General features: G+C 37.2%; 1 protein-coding gene across 1 annotated transcript in view; it reads right to left on the minus strand.

Moving 5' to 3' along the window:
- Positions 1-5,960: 5,960 nt before the first annotated feature.
- LOC106052307 (probable G-protein coupled receptor 158) overlaps positions 5,961-14,739 on the minus strand; it is a 347,724-nt gene continuing 338,945 nt past the window's right edge. Inside the window, exons 14-15 of the mRNA XM_056036255.1 lie at positions 8,272-8,349; positions 5,961-6,745 (exon numbers count right to left, since the gene is read on the minus strand). Of these exons, the coding sequence (XP_055892230.1) occupies positions 6,602-6,745; positions 8,272-8,349 (222 nt within the window). The 3' untranslated portion in view covers positions 5,961-6,601. The remainder of the gene's footprint in view (positions 6,746-8,271; positions 8,350-14,739) is intronic.

Consider the following 14,739-nt stretch of genomic DNA (forward strand, 5'->3'; position numbering starts at 1 on the left):
AATCGCGTGTTCGATACCCTGTTTCAATCATATATTTTATTATTTTTTAACAAATATTTTTTTATTAAATTTGAAGTTGTATAATGGACGGTATTGTCTTTTAAAAAAATGTATTTTAAAAATGTTTTTCTGGTTTCTTCCTGACTGTGTCCACACGATGAAGTCATAACAAGAAATATCACGTTGAAGTTGTCAGTACACAGATAGGCGACTGCACAAGAGACTTGATCATCGGTCTGCTTTCATATATGCTAACTAATGGTGACATTTAATAAAGTGCTGCCACACTAGTCAATTCACACAGTCATTGGACAGAACTAAAACTTGAAAACAAAATCACGCCCTCTGCTAATACTCCTAGGTAGATCTACTAGAGTTAGACTGAAGCTTGCAACTAAACCTGTTTTGATTAATGGTGATGCATCCTTTGTTATCTTGATTCTTATTTACAACGTAATCAAGCCACAAGAAAAAAGACGACGCTAAACATCATGAGAAATCAAGGAATTTATTCACTTTCAGAAACATCCCACGAAGACGAGACAGTTTACACATGTCACGTTGACCTCTCAAAACCAACATAACACACACACACAAAAACGTGTTCAGGAAATATCACAAGGAAACAATTACCATGAATTGGTCGTGCTCCTCTCTCATCCTCACATAACACTTTGACACAACATCAACTGAAACTGATATCACAACTGACATGTCAAGACTGTCTCTCTTTCTTTCTTTGCATAACAAAAACGTTTGTGGCTTTATACAAATGCATGGTCGGGGAAAAAATGTATTTACAGGTTAATAATAATTCATAGTGGTGCATCATCAAAGATCACTTTTAAGCAGGCATGTCAGAACATGAGGTCACACAAGTCATTGGTATTAAGGATCGTTTAGAAATAATCTCGTTTTTAGCACACTCATCCTACACATTCATAAGTTTAACACACTTCTTTCACACATTCATAGGTTTAGCACACTTATCCCACACATTCATACATTCATAGGTTTAACACACTCTTTCCACACATTCATATGTTTAACACACTTCTTTCATATTTCTAACACATCCATCCTCACATTCATATGTTTAACCCATTTCCTCTACACATTCATAGGTTTGACACATTCCACACATTTATAAGTTTAATTAACCCTAACCCCTTCAAGGCTGCATTACTTCCCTTGCTCTATAGCCACTATGGACACATTGAAATGTTCACCCGATGACTAAAGTCGTTGCTAATGATTTCTCTTGTATAAACTATTTTATTTGTTGCTTACATCGCTAGTTCAATAGAAACGTTTCAGTTTTTAGCTGTGACAAACTATAACTTGCTTCACGCCGCTTTAACCCATATCGCCAAGATCCAATGACCATTAATCCCAAGGCTTAAGTAACACTACTCATATTTGTATGTCAAAGTCCATCTTTTGTTACAGTGTGAAGTAATTCCCTAAGGTGAATGTTCGGTAATTGCAAAGATGATAGTGCTCGCTTGATAATTCTTATCCGAATGTCATTATGATTAGTAAGGATGATAAAGTAATTAGGTCGAAGACAAGTCGACGTATTTAGTAATGACTATGTTCTAGTCCTCTGCCTCGCTAACAGCTTCATTCAAATCCTTGTTGTTAGTTTCAATTCACGTGACTAGATAGGCGTTAATTACTTTCATTCAATTGTTGTTATAAAGCTTATATCAGTTCCCACTGTCTGTCTGTCTGTCTGTCTGGGTGGATTCTTTTGACTCTTTTGCACGTTTTTTTTCTCCCATTTGCTGTCTTCAGATCAAATTTTAAATTTAGCAAAATTATTCATAGTCAAAGACAATACATTAATCAATAATAAAATTAACCAGTTAGTTCATCAATTAGTATTAATTAATTAATTTTGTTTTATATAGAAAAAGGGAGATAAGCCTTGCATTACTGAGAAATATGGTAGTGATTGTGCGATATTTCCCCTAATGATCACTGAGTTTTCAGAAGCCTTACTAGCGACGCTCAGCTAGACCACTTTAGCAAGAGGAGCCTCGGCGTCAAGTGTTTTCCTGTATTCTGAGATTAAGATATTGAATCTCCTGGCTTCCAAAACGATAAATTAAGCTGAGAGAGGTCGATACTGAAATGTGAGAACCATTCAAAGGCAGCAGAGCAGAGTTCTTTAAGTTGTACTATTTTTGCGCCTTGTGAGGGGGTTGCGCTTCCCACAGTCTGAGAAACGCTGCAGTGCAGTACTTCTGTAATGGGCTTTAATCATCAAAATATCATTTCCATGTTCTGAAGGCCATGATTTGTTCAAGGAAAAGACGTCAAAAAGAATGACAGTTCGTCGCTAGGGAGAAATTCAACCGTTCTGACGCTAGAAAGACGGGTAGAATGGCATTAGAGTAGACGAATGAGACATCTCCTTAAAAAAAAGACGTCTTGAACGATGTTGTTGCAGACGTCTCTCATGTCAAAATATTTTGAAATGTCGACTTTATAGTTTCATTTACTAATCTCTCTCTCTATATATCTCTGCATGTCTGGGGCGTCTCGTTCTGGGCGAGTCTTTTCAACTGTCCCCACATCTTGCCCATCTGCTTGGCATGTGCTCCCAAATCGCTGCGCCATGTATTCCAGGGCCGTCCCTTCTTTCTCTTTCCTTGGGAGTTCCAGATTAGGGCTTGCCTTGTTATGTTGAATGCAGGCTGGTGAAGGATGTGACCTATCCATCTCCAGCGTCTCTGAAGCCGCAGGGCCGGTCTTTGACCACTGCAATCTATGCGGTCGCAGTGAGCCCCGCGCTTCCATAGGCCCCGCGCTAATTCTAGGTGTACTTATTAAATTGCAGAATATATACGAAAAAGTCATGGAAATCTCCTGAATTTATTAAAATCTTCTTAAAATTCATAACAATCTCCTGAAAAATAGAAAAGATTGTCATTTATGGGTGTCATTCATTGAGTAAAACGCCAATCCTACGCGCGATAAACGTAAAAAGGCATTGTCAGCTTTCATGTAATAAAATGTAATAATCGGGCGAATTTTCACCTTAATCGGAAGTTACAATTCTTTTTTTTTTTTTTACTTTTATAGTCACTGGCATATAAATATGCCATAGGTGCAAGGTTCGTAAATAAAAGTTAATTTAATCGTAATTGTGTTCTTAGTAAAGGATAAATAAGATTCAAAGTCGAATTTTTTTTCTAATACAAAATCTTAATTTTCACTTATTACCCTTATTACCACCCAGACTGGGCCCCGCGCAATCAGTTTCGCATAGGGCCCCGCAATTATTAGGACCGGCCCTGTCTGAAGGATATCTACTTCAATGGGCTGCTGCTTCGTTAATTTACTAAACATTGCTAATAATGTCGTTTTCACTTGATGAATATGTCAGCCGTTTTTTGGTTTTTAAGAAACGAAAGACCGCCTTTACATGTCGCTCCCCACTATTGTCGACACTTATGCACTCTACCAGAATGTGTCTTATCCCACACCATCCCTACAACAAATGTACACCAGCATCAGCCTCTCAAAGTAAACTAATAATTTCACATACAGTACTATACACACAGTCTCGCAGTGTCCTCAAAGCACTTAATATGTCCATAATAGACTAATAGTTTATATATACATTATAATAATAATCACAAATCATTATAACAGTCATTGGGGATAGGGACTCAAAGTCAATGTGTTACATTATATTTAAAAACAAAACTTTACAAAATATTTCAAAGAAAATTTGCGTTAGGATATTTTCTCTCTTTAAATTGTTAACACACATTGCATTTTAGTTATATGTTAATGAAAATGAATGCTAGAAATAAAAAAAATAAACAGTACATAGATATTAAAACAAGAATACAAGAATTGAAAAGAAAAAATATTTTTACATTGAATATTAAAGAATAATTAGACACAAAATAATTCACCCAATGTCTGACAAGGACTCGTCGATTTCAACTTCTTCTCATTTATGAGTTCTTTCATGTCATTGGAATGTTTTGTTCTATTGGCTTCTTATTCTTATGACATCATGAGCTAAACCACATCGAACTTTCCTGATTGATTGCTACTTTAATTCAAATCTTTTGTTAAAAAAAAACACATCGAACTTTCCTGACTGATTGCTTCTTTAATTCATATCATTTGTACAAAGTCTATAAATCTGTAGTTCTATATGCCTGGGGTTTATATTTTACGATATCAAATGTCATAATATTCTTCATACCCAGGGGCGGACTGGGTGTTAAAATCGGCACTGACATTACCTTACCATCAGACCCACAAATTGCGTGCCATATGGGTATCCATTCGTAGCTGCGTAAAAAAATGATTTTAACAATGCATTGAAAACTAACTCTGGCATGCGTGGGTTTATGCAATTATAGGTTGGTTGGTAGACTGTATGTAAGTGCAACCTTAATTAGTTTGAATTGTTTCATTATGACCTGTCTGTGTTCTTTCTAATGCGAATATGACTTTACGAAATATAGGCTAGTTGATTTTAATTGCCTACGATGAATATGGGATTGAAGCTCACCTGCTATCAGACACTACACTATTAAACAAAATGTGTTACGCTGGTCTTACACTGTAAAGTCTGCACTTGTTTTTTAATAAATGATAACGCGAAGATCAATCACGGTGTTTCGTGGGCCCATTGTAAAATAGAACATTCTAAATTCTTTTATGTATTTATGGCCTTACTGCTTTTTAAAGCTACCATCTGTAAGTCGGGATACCAGCCCATTTGGGTACCAGCCCACCTCCATTTACCCCTGTTTTCTGTCCCTTTGCAAGAATGGATTTGTAGTATTAACATCACAGTAGTAGGTTGCAGTAGGCGGGAATGCGATTACAACCAAGTCACGTGATTCTACAGCCAATGAAGATTAAGTAAATAAAATCTATCAGACGACTCTACATGTTCTTCTTACAAGCAGGTGAGGATTGTTCTTTGCTTGTGTCAACAAAGCAATACATATTGGTAGACAAGAGAAATGGATTGATGACAATAATTTGTGATGTGGGGAACATGGGGAAAGGAAAACATTAAATTCTGTTTCGACAAATTCTTTAAAACGCAATAGCAATACATAGGTTCAATCCATTCATTGGTCAGAAATCAACCACCACAAATTTTATATAGTAACATTCAATCATCGATTTTAAATATATTTACAACATTGGATTTGAAATAACATCGTTAATGTTTAGTGTACAATTTAATTTTGGCTCAAAAAAATACTTTTAGGCGCTTGACAGAATTCATTGTTTGTAATAGCACCGATACTTCTTTAAGTTTGAGAGACTTTCTAGAGTGTCGCGTTTGATCAGACTGATGGGCCGTTTAACTGCATCGGGGGCATGCTTGACTGGCCATAGCAAGTGTTCCGCTGACCAGCATGAGATCTAACGACAAAAGTTTCATTCACCGGACTGACCGATCCTCAACCGTCTTGTGTTGACGAGCGCGATTGACAGTCAAAAAAGTAAGGAGCAGCCTGATTGCCCTCACAAATGTTTTAAAGACTTGCCTGATTTTTGAAGACCTGAGTCATTGATAATCACAAGTGGCTTGGTGACATGTTCCATTGACCCTTAGAAGTATTTCGAACACCTGCCTGATTGACTGCTACAAGAGTTTCGAAGATGTGTCTAATTGAGCATCACAAGTGTTTCGGTGACCTGCTCGACTGACCAGCGTGATGGTCTCGATGTCATATATGCTGAATAGCTTCCTAGCAGTTTTCAATAACAAATTGTATGGTGTTGCACGTCGTTTTTTTTTTTCCTATATGGCGCTTTTCTTGCAGGAAATCATTGCAAGTTCCGTAACTTTGTGAATGAGTTCATATGAAAATGTGCTAGGCTTAGCCTCGGGTCCATCATTGTAAATGTCGGCAGTATGTGTTACTGTTTCAAAAGTGGATTAAACTTAATTTTAAATGCCACAGAAAAGGTCTCAAATAATTTAAATTTGCTATTTGTTTGAAGATTTTGAGAGATAAAATGATGCTCCGATAAAGCTCAGTCAAGAGTGTGATTGTTAACATAGGATATGCCACCATGCTAGGGTCAAGGGGCGTGTGGACGCACTGGGTTTCTAGGCCGTAGAAGTCTTGCGATTTTTTATTTAAAAAAATACATTTCTTCAGATTTATACATGAAATGACTTGGCAATTCATTACCTATTGAAAAGGGCCTCTACATTCTAATGTCAGGCCCTAGTGCCTATGTAATGTATTACAATTTACATTAATTCACGGGGTAGAAATTCTCAGAGTTCACTTTTAATTTCACTACTTGCAAACAATTTCTAAAGTTTTCATTTAGAGTTCACTTTTCACACATTAGATAGTCAGCCATTCTGTTTCGCGCCAGTCGTTCTCTGACAGCTAACACAATGATGTTCGAAACCCCAAGCTCACTTCCTGGACAGTATTGCTAGGTTTTGATTCGTTAGCCGATGACCCAGACGTGTTTAAAATAAAAGAAATACCCATATACAGTTTTGCTGATTTCGAGCAGGGATATTTATAGATGGATTTAATTGATTATTTATAGATGATTTATAGATCTATTTATGGACGATTCGCTAAACTTCCGTGGATACATGATAATCATCGAGATTTATGATAATTCGTCTGCCTCCGTTGATGTTCGGTGTCATAGGCGGCGATGTTTCCACTAACGCCACTTCATCTTTCTGTGCCGCCTCTGTCATTGCTGACAATTTGACCTGCATACATAAAAATAAAATTCGAATTAAAAAAAAGAATCAATGACTAATGTATTTCTTAAACAGGATCTGGATATTTCATGACATAAGTCTCTAAAACAAAAATCTAATCTGGTTTATCAAGACGACGAAATAAACAAAAATTAGAACCTATTTTAGAGCTTAATGTAAAGAAAACAAAATTAGAACCTATTTTAGAGCTTAATGTAAAGAAAACAAAATTAGAACCTATTTTAGAGCTTAATGTAAAGAAAACAAAATCAGAGCCTATTTTAGAGCTTAATGTAAAGAAAACAAAATTAGAACCTATTTTAGAGCTTAATGTAAAGAAAACAAAAATTAGAACCTATTTTAGAGCTTAATGTAAAGAAAACAAAATCAGAACCTATTTTAGAGCTTAATGTAAAGAAAACAAAATCAGAACCTATTTTAGAGTTTAATGTAAAGAAAACAAAATCAGAACCTATTTTAGAGCTTAATGTAAAGAAAACAAAATTAGAACCTATTTTAGAGCTTAATGTAAAGAAAACAAAATTATAACCTATTTTAGAGCTTATTGTAAAGAAAACAAAATCAGAACCTATTTTAGAGCTTAATGTCAAGAAAACAAAGCTGTATAAACTAAGTGAAATAAAGCAATAGGTCTGGAAGACGACCGCTAGTGATATTATTTCATTCATTAAAAAACTCTAATTAGTCTCTAATTCGTTACTTTAAGCAGCTTCTTTTTTTGGTTCTCTATTGATTTTATAATTGCGATGTTCTAGCTCAACCATAACTGTTTCAATAGTCTTCATGCACATTTATAAAAATCCATTTACATTTTGTACGTTAAAGAGTAATTAGCGTTTTGACAGTCTGCTGACCTGGTCAGATTTCACTCCATCCCCATCCAATGGTTTTGTTCTCTCAGTGGGTGATACGAGACAAAAGCAGAATGTTACGTCATCTTTCTCACGTGTGTGCGCGCGCGTGAGTTCGGTATACATATGTGTCAAGGCTAATCGTCTGAACTGTATTCTATGTACTTTTCATTAGACATACTTTCATTCAGAGATACAATTGAAAAAGTTAGTATTTTTTTGACAAAGCTTAAATTACTCCTCTGTCTGGTACAAATTTTGTACACGTTATTTCTCAAAGTTCCCATTCTCCAATCAAATTGAAATTTAGCGATATTACTCATTTTCAATGACAACACATGACTACCAATGTTTAATAGATTAGTGATAATTGATGTTTTGTGGCTTATATAGAAAAAAGGGAAATCAGACTTGCAATATTGAGAGATATGGCAAAGATTGAACGGCGCTCTCCCTTCATACAATATTAGCTTTGTATTTTTTTAAAGTATTGTTTTGAAATATTTTGCTTGTTTACTTCTACCGCGCACTGACCCAAACAAATAGACCTACATCTCAAAGTCCCTCTCAAACTTTGACTCTCTTCCACAGTAATTACGTCATTTAAGGGCTAAACTATGTTGACAGCTCAAAGAAGTAGACAACTTGTTACTTTAGTCTCACCTGTAAATGTCTATTTCCTAATTTCATATTTCTTTGCTTTAATAACTCCAACTGCGTGTACAGACGACGGAACTCTTCCTGTAAGACAAAAACAACAATATGAATGTCAATATGAGTTGTACACTGATGTTCAAACTACGACCTGCGGGCCACATCTGACCCGTGACACGGTGCAGTCTTCGATACTTTTGCTAGCAGTTCAGAATGAGGCGGCCTTAGAAGTGCGCGAAGGCTTGGGCGAGTGTCATATCAGGGCCACGAATATTTGTACAATTTTACTATTGGCCGACAGTGACAAAATTTATCTTTATCGCGGGCTCCCCTAATGGTAAAGTCCGGCCCTGCTATTTAGTGAAGGGTGAATACTACTTATTCTACCCCCTCTTTTTTTTCGACTCTTAAGTTACGTGGGGTAACTCTAGTCCGGCTTGCAGAAGTAAAAGAGGAATGTTTCCATGACTTCTTGGTGGTGTCAGAAATGGTTGAGCCATGAAGAGAATTGATATATAGAGATAGATTTCTCGTTATTGTCATCAAGACGAAATGAGCCCACACATAAAAACAAACCAAGTGAAAGTGTGAGATAAATTGTAAAAGGTTAATGTTCATGAAGTATTTGGGCGGCTGTTATTTTTACAAAGCTTATATCAACTCACTCTGTCTGTCTGGTAAAAAAGTTTGTACATGTTATTTTTCTCACAACCGATCTCGGATCAAGTGGAAATTTTAAACAAGTATTTATTGCACCTAACAAAACATGAAAAAATAAAGAAATTAACCAATTCGTTAATTCATTATTGGTAATTTAGTGTTTTGTTTGAAATCGAATAACGGAAACAACTTCTACATTATTAACATAAGCGTTGTATTTTTAAAAAATGATTTTTTAAATATTTTGTTGTTTTTTTTTTCTACAAAATCTACATGTGCACGTGGTGACGATATTTTTGTGTGGTATCTTGTGTGGTAACAGTATTTGTTTGGCAGGTCATGTGGTAAAGAAAATTGTGTGGTAGGCAGCTGACATGTATAGCTGGGTTACAGCATCGTGTGTGTCTGTTAATATTTTTGAATTATTGACATGATGGTCTTCCAATTACTCCAGACGTCCCACTCTGCCATCCTCTCATCTTCTGTCATTCAGTCAGCCCTTTTTCATTCTGTCACCTTCTGTCACCATGTCATTCTCTACCATCCTATCATCCTTTGTCATCCAGTCATAGCCCTGTCATCTAGTCATAGCCCTGTCATCCAGTCATAGCCCTGTCATCCAGTCATAGCCCTGTCATAGCCCTGTCATCCAGTCATAGCCCTGTCATCCAGTCATAGCCCTGTCATAACCCAGTCATAGCCCTGTCATCCAGTCATAGCCGTGTCATAGCCCTGTTATCCAGTCATAGCCCTGTCATCCAGTCATAGCCCTGTCATCCAGTCATAGCCCTGTCATAGCCCTGTCATAGCCCTGTGTCATCCAGTCATAGCCCTGTCATAGACCTGTCATAGCCCTGTCATAGCCCTGTCATCCAGTCATAGCCCTGTCATAGCCCTGTCATAGCCCTGTCATAGCCCTGTCATAGCCCTGTCATAGCCCTGTCATCCAGTTATAGCCCTGTCAAAGCCCTGTCATAGCCCTGTCATCCATTCATAGCCCTGTCATCCAGTCATAGCCCGGACATAGCCCTGTCATCCAGTCATAGCCCCTGTCATCCAGTCATAGCCCTGTCATCCAGTCATAGCCCTGTCATCCAGTCATAGCCCTTTCATGCAGTCATAGCCCTGTCATAGCCCTTTCATGCAGTCATAGCCCTGGCATAGCCCTGTCATCCAGTCATAGCCCTGTCATAGCCCTGTCATCCAGTCATAGCCCTGTCATAGCCCTGTCATCCAGTCATAGCCCTGTCATAGCCCTGTCATCCAGTCATAGCCCTGTCATCCAGTCATAGCCCTGTCATAGCCCTGTCATAGCCCTGACATAGCCCTGTCATAGCCCTGACATAGCCCTGTCATCCAGTCATAGCCCCTGTCATCCAGTCATAGCCCCTGTCATCCAGTCATAGCCCTGTCATCCAGTCATAGCCCTGTCATGCAGTCATAGCCCTGTCATCCAGTCATAGCCCTGTCATCCAGTCATAGCCATGTCATGCAGTCATAGCCCTGTCATAGCCCTGTCATCCAGTCATAGCCCTGTCATCCAGTCATAGCCCCTGTCATCCAGTCATAGCCCTGTCATGCAGTCATAGCCCTGTCATGCAGTCATAGCCCCTGTCATCCAGTCATAGCCCTGTCATGCAGTCATAGCCCTGTCATGCAGTCATAGCCCTGTCACCCAGTGTTTCTTCGTGGATAAAAGCATTAACAAACGTTGGGCTAGAAACTCAGGAGCCGCCATCTTGTGACATCGTTACAACTAGCAGTACATTTGAAATGAACAAGGAAGGACAGGCATGTCCTCTCCCGAGCAGACGAGATTTATGGAGGACATCAGGACCCCAGGGATTCCACAGACACAATCGATGCACATTTTGTAAGGAAATGGGAATGTGTAGGTCTGGAGAGAGACCCTGCTATCTCTGGTTATAAGAAGCAATAGCCTCGTTAGACTGCTATCATTTATACAATTGTATTTATTCTAATCTCAAAACATAAACTGGAGACAATTGAATAGAAATAAGGAAGACCGTCTAAGTATTTTCGCTAGTCATTAGTTATAAAAAAAAGGTTGTGTGATTGTTAAAATCTTAACTATAAAATGATGATTACTAGTTTTCAAACTTTTTGTTATTAGTTATTTTGCCTTTCGATGTTTTCTATTTATATTGAAGTAACCAAAAAAAGTAAAGTTCCCTTTAGGACCATCCTGTCTATAAGGCAGATGATGTAAAGGTCATCTGTTTCTGTGGCTCACGGTTAACCAGCACAACGACCAACCACCTAAACTTTTCCCTAGCCAATGTCAGGTACCTAATAAAGCTGAGTGGACTCAAAGGCGCCCAAAGATCCCGAAAGTAGAAATCCCAGTCTTCATCAGATTCGAACCACGAAACCCCGGTTCGGAAGCCAAGCGCTTTACTATTCAGTCACCGCGCCTCCTTCTGTATTCTGTTTGTATTAACTCTTTAAAATTATCATAAACACAAATACAGACCAGTACGACTCATGTGAAAGAGAGCGTTATTGAGTAATGCAAGGTCATAGTAAAATGAAGGTCAATTACACACACACACACGCACGCAAACTCACACACACACGCACGCACACACACACACACACACACAACCCTAACCCTATATGTATATATATATATATATATATATATTCCAATATACATCATTTAAATCATTTTACATGTAGATATACCACTTCAGGAACATTTCAATCTACAGTTTGTTTGTTTGTTTGTTTGGTTTGTTTTGGCTTGAAAGTGATCTTTTTAAACAATCACAATAGAAACTACTCCGAATGAGACTCGTATAGAGTTAGATGTCTATGGAGTTAGACCGAGACCAATCGTTACAGGACTGAACACTGAGCTGCATGTCTCAGGTCGTGACGTCATAGCTGTGAAGGTGACAACGAGCTTTTGGTGTTGAGGTCTTTCATAAAGATTGGTGAGACACATCTAGAGTGAGACCAAGGGAATGTTTGACTCTATGGCAGTCTATGGGATGATGAAAATTGTTGAAGCAAAGTGAGAAGTGACCTAGTAAGAAGACCAGAAAACTATGCTCACTAAGCTAAGCGCAGTCTCTAGACCAGAGAGAAGATCAGGACTCAAAATAACACGCACGTTATATTAGAGTATATTATGCTTCAGTGTTTGTGCGTGTTTGTGTGTGTATGTATATGTACGAGGGCCTTTTTCTCTGTGTGTGTGTGTGGGGGGGGCGTTTGTGTGTGGAAATTCATGTGGATTTTCGGTGTGGGTATTTGTATGTGTACATTTCTGTATGGGTATTTTCACGTGGGTGGTGTATGGGTATTTGTGTTTGGGCGTTTGAGTGTGGCTATTTGAGTTTTGGCGTTTGTGGGCGTTTGTGCGTATGAGTGTATAGATGTATGTGTTTGTCTCTTTGTCTGGGCGTGTGCAAGAAAGTAGATATTGTTATGCTTATTAAACAAATACAAAAGTTTATTATATGTCTACATAAACAAATAACTTGAACACGAAAAAAATCTTTTAAATTAAATTACTTTAAAAAATATATCAACACACACACATTATTTTTTTTATTTTTTTTAAATTTTAAATTTAATGTATAATATTACGAAAAGAAAAAGGTTGTTAATACATAAAACTATTTAAAACTGATATTTCGTTTGAGTTCAGGCCGCTCCACACAAAATTCTTTTCTTATCCCGAAGAGCGATGATGGATGAATAGATCGATGTAACAAAGAATAAATGTTACATCGATAAAAGAAATTTTAATCATGAACCTGCCTTTTTTTTTACCAAATTAAATAAATCATGATGGATAGAACAAAGATAAGAAATAACTCTTCTTAAAAACTAAAATAAGAAATTGAATTTCATTTTGTGATGGCTGTATCCTTGAAGCTGTGAAAGACGAGCAAAAGATGAAATAGTTATGCAGCCAAGCCATGGCTCACCTTAATCATTACATTTAGGTTTAGAGTTCATTTCAAGTGGATTCTAGGTTTATTTCTACATCTGTTCTAAGTTAGTTCAAAATTTCCAATGCCCAAAAGATCTCTTGAGGTCTTGAGACTGTAATCTTTCAAGTTTGACCAAAATAAACTCATGTCTTTCTATTTATTGACTTGGATGGCAATACGTTTACGCCAATGTTCTTTTCCTCATTTCTGCTCGTCCTATTCGTATTTTATTAGACCTAGACTTGACTAGATAGATCTATATAGACTCTAGATCTAGATACGATCTACGCTGTTTAAACAAGCATCAGAGAGAAGGAAAACGCTTCCGGCGGCCATATTTCATATTACCAATAATCATTGGTAAAATCTAAATCGACTACATGCGGACAATGGGTGTGGCAAAATATATAGGTCACAGCTGCAATCTTCACTAATCTTCGGACTTAAAGACAAGCCTTATTATTATTATTATTATTATTGGCCATAGTAAAGAAAAAAGACGAAAATATAATTAGTTTGAATTTATTTTTGAAAACTTGAAATTCTCCTACCGACCTGAAATTGTACACATAAACTTGGTCTTGGCAACACATTTCACTAAACTCTCAGAAAGAAGTACATCATTAATTGTTGTATTAATTTTAAATTAATGTTTTTACGTTTTGTGGATGGCTCAGATATTATTTAAAGATGTAGATCTATATAATTAGGTTTGACCTTTGACACCTATATATTTGAGTTTGACCTTTGGAATCTATAAATTTAAGTTTGACCTTTGACTCTATATATAAAAGTATGACCATTGACGCACGGCCGTTAAGATAAGTTGGTAGAGCGTCGAACTATAAACGCAAATGTCGCGGGTTTGATCCCCATATTTGCCTTTTGTTTTCTAGTTACTTTTCAATGAAAAAAAAAAGAAAAAAACATTATTTAACTTTTGCCCATTTGTTCACTTCTCAAAATCTAGTTCGCTGCCAACTCGAGAATCTGGTCGTTACCTTAGCGCGCCGGATAGACGAGCCGCCAGCACAAGTTCAGCTCCCACCTCAACATCGGCCAAGCTGCTTTGTGGAAGACTTTAAGCTGATTTCTTTGAGAGCTAACTTTCCTGTGATTGAAGCTATGGTAGAACGTAGTTTCAACAACGATTCCCACAGTCGACGCTTTTTCATTAATGTATTTTTTTAAATAATTTAAAACTGTTTTAGAGCGCTTTCGGGAACAAAATGTGAGAAAGCTTTTAGAGAAGGTTGTTTCAGAAAGCTCTTTGCGAAGGCTATTGGCGTAGGTTGTTTCAGAAAGCTGTTAGAGAAGGTTGTTTCAGAAGGCTGTTTCAGAAGGCTGTTTCAGAAGGCTGTTGGAGAAGGCAGTTTCAGAAAGCTGTTTCAGAATGCTCTTGGAGAAGGCTCTTGGCAAAGGCTATTTCAGAAAGCTGTTTCAGAAAGCTCTTTGCGAAGGCTATTGGCGTAGGTTGTTTCAGAAAGCTGTTAGAGAAGGTTGTTTCAGAAGGTTGTTTCAGAAGGTTGTTTCAGAAGGTTGTTTCAGAAAGCTGTTAGAGAAGGTTGTTTCAGAAGGTTGTTTCAGAAGGCTGTTTCAGAAGGCTGTTTTAGAAGGCTGTTGGAGAAGGCAGCTTCAGAAAGCTGTTTGATAAACTAATTATTCACTTAGACACCCTCACATGTGAACGTCTGTTGTTCTGTTCAGTTCATATTTCATCTTTAATTTAATTTTAAACAATTCTTTTTCTTTTTAAATAAAAACAAATCTTAAATCAAGGTAACTTAAAATTAAGATTATAAATGTATTATTTATTAATATAGCGGCCAAGGACATTAGAAGATGGCTAAAG

This window comes from Biomphalaria glabrata, chromosome 7 (assembly GCF_947242115.1).
Source record: "Biomphalaria glabrata chromosome 7, xgBioGlab47.1, whole genome shotgun sequence".
NCBI lineage: Eukaryota > Metazoa > Mollusca > Gastropoda > Planorbidae > Biomphalaria > Biomphalaria glabrata.